General features: G+C 34.0%; 1 protein-coding gene across 1 annotated transcript; it reads left to right on the plus strand.

The window, feature by feature from the left end:
- The first annotated feature begins 554 nt into the window (after positions 1-554).
- On the plus strand, positions 555-6,285 carry LOC113711438 (cytochrome P450 81Q32-like). The gene is made up of 2 exons (XM_027234618.2): positions 555-1,517; positions 5,497-6,285. Exons 1-2 carry the CDS (start codon positions 645-647, stop codon positions 6,118-6,120), a joined length of 1,497 nt encoding a protein of 498 aa, XP_027090419.2. The 5' UTR covers positions 555-644; the 3' UTR covers positions 6,121-6,285.
- The last annotated feature ends 203 nt before the right edge of the window (positions 6,286-6,488 follow it).

A 6,488-nucleotide genomic window follows, 5' to 3' on the forward strand; every position in this document is an offset into this window, starting at 1 on the left:
TTCCTCCGTCTCATTTTATTAAGTTTGTTTTCTATTTTAGTTTGTCTCAAATTATTTGTCATAGTCTAAAAGAGAAAAACAAAAAGAGACCAATTTCCCCCATTTTACCCTTCATTCAATTTTCCAAAAAAAAGAGTATTAGCATAATGTTTTAGCATTAAATCCTTTACAAACTATTATAAAATTCTCAAATTCAAAAGCAACAAACAAAATTTGAATTCAAGTTAAGTGGTATTTATGGAAACATTTACTTGTTGGTTGGTGAAAAATCAGATTCCTTAATCTATGTGCAAAATTATACATGACAAATCAAATGAGACGGATGAGTATTATGTGTTTTAATGATGTCATCTTAGTGCCTAGATTTGTTGGCTTATTGTCCATATTTTTTGAATTAATGTTGTAACTTTCAGTAAGTAAGTGAGAGATTTTGAATCAGAATCTCTTACTTATGGTCTTCCCATTTTATTATCTAACCCGACCCCACCCACCCCACCCCCTATTTATTGAATTAATATTGATGCTCATGTATGAAACAACTGATACTGGTGATTAGAGAGTGCCCAAATGCAAAATTACTACACTGCATATAAAGTCAACGACAAACATCTTTCTCCTTGCTTCTTGCATCTTGAGCCTTGATCATGGAGTTACTCTACACCATTCTAGGTCTCATCATATTCTTGATGGCTGTAAAGTATCAGTATCTCCGAAAAAAGAACCGAAAACTGCAGCCTCCAAGTCCTCCAGCTCTTCCAATTTTGGGCCATCTTCACCTTGTGAAGACTGCCCCTCACCTTGCCCTGCAAAAGCTCTCCATCAAATATGGTCCCCTGATTTTCCTTCATTTTGGGATTCGTCCTTTCCTTGTTGTTTCCTCGCCATCTCTTGCAGAGGAATGCTTAACCAAGACCAATGATATTATTTTCGCGAACCGGCCTGAGTCAGTTTCCAGTAAATACCTTGGCTACAACTCAACTATTCTCATACTCTCCCCTTATGGAGATCACTGGCGAAATCTCCGCAGAGTCACAACCATCCATATGTTTTCTTCGATTCAACTCCAGCGTTTATCCTCCATCTGGACCGAAGAAATCCATTTCATCATCAAAAAATTGTTTTCAAATAACTCTGATGAGAAAACCTGGAAAGTTAAGGACATGAGTTCTTTGTTCCGGGAGTTATTATTCAACGTGATAACGAAAATAGTTGCTGGAAAAAGATGGCCATCTGATCAGCCAGGTGATATATTTTCACCGCGACCAATCACTAATCTTTGTGATTATATTCCAATCTTGAGGTGGATTGGCTATGGAGGGTTGGAGAAAGGTGTAATCAGTTTGCACCAGAAGAGGGATGAGTTTCTTCAGGGCCTGATTGATCAAACACGTAAAGAGGAAGCAGAAGACGGTTCTTGTCCGACAGAGAGAAGGAAAACAATTATTCAAGAATTGCTATCTCTACAAGAAGCAGAACCCGAATACTACACTGATGAAATTGTTAAAGGAATTATACAAGTAAGTCTCTTCTACTTGAATCTCTTTTACAAATTGGTCTATTATTCATTGGAACAAGGTCATCTCACCCATGTAGCAGCAGCACAATTTGTCTAGCCCTATTTAGTGGTAGGGCTAAGACTAGTGGTGCGGGATGCAGTGCTTGTGTGGTGCAGATGCAACTGCATGCTTTTCACGGTTCAAATTGGATCACATTAGCTCGATTCCATCTGAATTTTGAAATGATCAAATCAAATCGTAGCTTGATGTTGTGGTCTAATCTGAGCTGTAGAAAACTCCTCCGACTGCATATAGGCATCGGATCTAGCGGTGGCGAGTGTGGAAATGGTGTGTGCCACTAACTTCAGTGTTGGTGTCTAGATAAGGAATTTAGTCAAAGTCTTTTCAAAAATTTGGTTTTCAAGAATTTAGTACACGTGATTTCAACATTAAATATGCCAATATCTATTGGTGACGGGTGAGCTGGGGCATCCGTTAACGTGTAAATTGGGTTAGTCTTGTTGTGGTGCTCTAACGTAGCGGGGCAGCCCGTCCCCCGTCCCCCGTCCCCCCTAATAAAAAATTATTATATAATTTTATTATGGTTAAAATTTAGCAAATAATCAAGTACTAAAATATCAACACATCATCAAATTATTATTCATTGTAATTTTACAATTGAAACGTATAAAATCAATCAAATAAAAATTATTTGAATACAATCCAACATTATGAAATAAATATAACTAAAGTAGTCAAGTTTTCACTTTTGGCACAAATACAATCACTAATTCATTATTGTGCTTGTGCTTTTTTTAAGAAAAAAATGTTATTGTATTAAGTGTAATTAGGGATTTAGTATAAATGTATTAGTAAATTTAGTATAACCAATTAATAATTTGTATTAGTACACATATATAATTATTAGTATAATTAATAATATCAATTATATTATATATACTAATAGACATTATATAATACATATAACTAATAATATCATTATCATAAGTTTGGAACTAATTAAATTATATATTATATATATAATTATATACATATATATTTTATATATTTATTTTTTTAAAGCGGGTGGCGGGGCGGGGGTACACTCCCCCGCCCCCCCGCCCAGTTTCTAAGCGGGGGGAAAAAAATTCCCCCGTCCCCGCCCCAACCCCCTCCCCATTAGCCCCCCGCGAGGCGGGTGCCCGCGGTCACCCGCCCCCATTGTCATCCCTAGTTTGGTACAATTGTTATACTTTTCACATTATTTGGTGTATAATTATATTATATTATTTTTTTTAGAAATAAAAGTGATGTACATAAATAAAGTATTTGACACATATTCAATATAATATTATGAAGTATTTGTACACTAAAAAATTTAAACCTATACAATGGTTGGACGAAATTGTATAAAATACAATTGTACCAAATTCCTATTCCAAAGTAACATATCAATTTATGGCTGTATCTATCATTTTACACCATAAAATAATCAAAGAATCTTTAATGGTATGGGGCAATATTTAAGGTTTTAACAATATTTTCCGCAACCGTAGATTTAGGAATCTAGTTCACAAAATTTATAGACACATGAGAATAACTTAACAAACAAAAAAGATTATTTTAACAAGTTACTGTCCTTTTTTTCCTCAAAAGTTTGGGATTCAATATAATGGATGTAATAGCCTTAAGATGCCCTTATAGTTTGGCTTGGCAACATGGGATGGAAGCAATTGCCAATATAACTATCTCAACAGTGTTGAACTTTCGTAATAAAGTAAAATTTATCACAAAATAGTGTGCACAGCTGTATTACAAGAATGTTAAAAATCAGCCTCATCCTAACGAAAAATACATGTAATTGTATCCGAATATTAATTGTACATTTTTTAATTGTTGTTTTGTTGGCCAAATTAAGGCCCTTAAAATTTGGGGAAGGTTGCTGCTTGCTCCCAGTCCCTACCCCTGATGGAGGACAAATAGGTAAATTCACATTGCTGAGGTGATAAACTGACAATTGATACACGTGATGATATTCGGCAACGGACGATAGAAGCAAATCAGATTAGATGATGAGACATTAACCATGACACTTGTGGCTGGGTTTAAGTCAACGGTGGAGGCTGTGAGATAGTTTTAGAATTGGTCGTTACGAAGGCACATCAATGTTCTTTAACCTTTGTCCTGGCTCTTTTTGAAAAATATACAGAAAAATGTGCACAAATCCAAAAATTAATCATGTACAACTCAAACCACGTCAACTAGGAAATTTTTGGACTTTTTTTTTAAAAAAATCTATCAATTACTAAAGACATTTTAAAATGTGTTCATTTGAGTACAGGTATTTAAGGTTAAATGCATAAAACTCCCACGAACAAGTACACTAATTGCACTTTACATTCTAAAGTATTTTAATAGGCACTTTACACCTTTAGTTAACTAAAAAATTACATGAAAATTAATTTCATCCAAATAATTGATGAAATGATTAATTATCCTCCATTAAAACTTAAGTAATAAAAATACTATTTTGGTGGGGAAGATTACTAATTTAAATAGACTAATTTTCACTTTATGTCAAAATGTCTAATTGTTAACACATAAAAAATCGATTTGAATGACGATTAAGGCTATTGGAGTCAAAATGGGGGCAAAATATAGAAATATTGAGTGATTAATGTTGCAATTTTTAAAATTCCATAATTTTCTTCAATGCATCATAATGCAACAAAATTTCATTTGAAATATTCACAAGCATAAAATAGGAGTAGAACCCAAAAATTTGCCTATGAATTTAGCACAATAATTGCAATAAAATTTCAATAACGAACCAAAATTAGAAGCCATATATTATGAAACAAAATATTGGGCTAAAATTTTTTAATAAAACACCTAAGTTATTTACTTTTCCTTGACAACAATCTTTTCTTACCTAGGCTAACTTGAAATACGTCGTGAAGTAAGGTTGATGAGATTCTTGAATTGAATTTATTCCTTTTCTTGTTTTTTTCCTACTTCTTTTGTTTAATTGTCATTCAAAGTGATCATATTTTTATTGTTATATGTTTCCAATTAGAATTTTATTATGAAGTGAAAATTAATCCATTTAAAGTCACAAATTTTTCTACCATAACGGTATTTTTGTCACTTAAAAGCTTTTAATGGAGGAAAAATTGGTCACTTCATCAATTATTTAGATGGAATTAATTTTCTCATTATTTTATAGTTGACTAAGGGTGCAAAATGCCTATTAAAATAGTTTAGGGTACAAAATGCAACTCGTGTAATAGTTCGTCAGGGTTTTCTGCATTTCACACCCTATTTAATTTTGGCTTTTCAGTTTATACTCTGAACTATGAATTGTGATACTTAAGTATTATATACTATCAATTTTAGGGCACATCGTCCAAATAAGATAAAATCAATTAATTCTTTCAGCAACTTTAGAATGAAATACTTTAATACCCCTAAACGAATTTCAGAATTTGGACAAACAACAAATTAAGGATATTTGAAGCCTTCTAAACTACCTATAGAAGAAGTTATTTGGATTTGAGTTGATTTGATCAATGGGCCAACAAAAGAGTAGTATAAGATACCGAAGTTCTAAAATTAGCAATTTAGAGAGCAACAAGCAAATTGGTGATAATTTAGGAGTGCATATTGGCAATAACCCAAAAAAAGTAGTTCCTTCATGCCTTTACATATAATTGAGGTCTAAAGATATCAAATGCCATAATATATAGTTCCCTCATGCCAGAATAGGGGTTCATTTTTTCGAATATCACATGTAATTCTCATATTTCGCTTGAACCTTCTTATGTGACTAGTGGACATTCATCTGCGAGCAATGTCAAAAGTGTAAATTATTGATTCAGGATCTATAGCAAGAGAAATGACATTATTTGTCAACAACTTGATTCTAAAAACTAATTCATATTCTTTTCTTATTCATTCAAAAAGTTGCATTGAATTTGACTGTACATTACTTCTTGTGTAGATAATGTTGTCAGGCGGAACCCATACTACATCTCAGACAATGGAGTGGGCATTGTCCAGCCTATTAAATCACCCTAATGTACTGCAAAAGGCAAGAGATGAACTAGAAAAAATGCAGCCTGGCCATCTGCTAAATGATTCGGATATCTCCAAATTGCCTTATTTACGCTGCATAATCAACGAAACACTAAGGTTATTTCCTGCGGCACCAACTCTTGTGCCTCATTTTTCATCTGAGGATTGCACCATAGGAGGCTACAAGGTTCCTAAAGGTACAACTTTGTTAGTGAATGTTTGGGCCATTCACAGGGACCCCAATCTTTGGGAAGAGCCCAACAAGTATAAGCCAGAAAGATTTGAAGGAATGGATGAGAGAGGGTGGAATGAAGGGTTCAACTTTCTTCCATTTGGAAAAGGCCGGAGAATTTGCCCAGGAGCTGCCATGGCCATAAGGTTGGTCGGGTTGACATTGGGCACCCTGATTCAATGCTTTGATTGGGAAAGAGTTGGGCCTGAAATGGTGGATTTGGAAGAAAATCAAGGATCAACTTTGGGTAAGGCCAATCCTTTGGAGGCATCTTACAAGCCGCGCCCATCTATGATCAAAACAATTTCTCAGCTTTAAGTTAGATGTGTTGTTCTATTAAGATAAATTGGGATTTCTTTTTTTTTTTCTGAACTTAAATATCAAGAAATAATTGTCTGTTCTTTGGTTTTGAGCACCTCTTACAATTTCAGATTTGTAGTTGTAACTTTCTTTCAATACAAGTTAATGCTCAAATTATACAAACTCAAGTATTTTACATGGAAATGCGGAACATTAAATGATTCTAATTCTACACTGTGGAGAAGGAGATGGAAAGTACAACCCCACAAGCCTAATTAGGCGTCTTATTTATTCACCAATCTAATTGAACACCAGGGAGCCTGAAAACGGTGTGAAGAACCAAAACGAAATAATCATTATACCAGTACAGTAGTAATTGCACTGCT

The sequence above is a fragment of the Coffea arabica genome, chromosome 1e (genome assembly GCF_036785885.1).
Source record: "Coffea arabica cultivar ET-39 chromosome 1e, Coffea Arabica ET-39 HiFi, whole genome shotgun sequence".
In the NCBI taxonomy this organism is placed as follows: domain Eukaryota; kingdom Viridiplantae; phylum Streptophyta; class Magnoliopsida; order Gentianales; family Rubiaceae; genus Coffea; species Coffea arabica.

Bases quoted from the DNA above. Each gene is read 5' to 3' on its own strand.
- LOC113711438 (XM_027234618.2), top strand. From the start codon at position 645: ATGGAGTTACTCTACACCATTCTAGGTCTCATCATATTCTTGATGGCT. The intron at 1,518-5,496 runs GTAAGTCTCTTC...CTTCTTGTGTAG, and splicing joins TTGTTAAAGGAATTATACAA to ATAATGTTGTCAGGCGGAAC.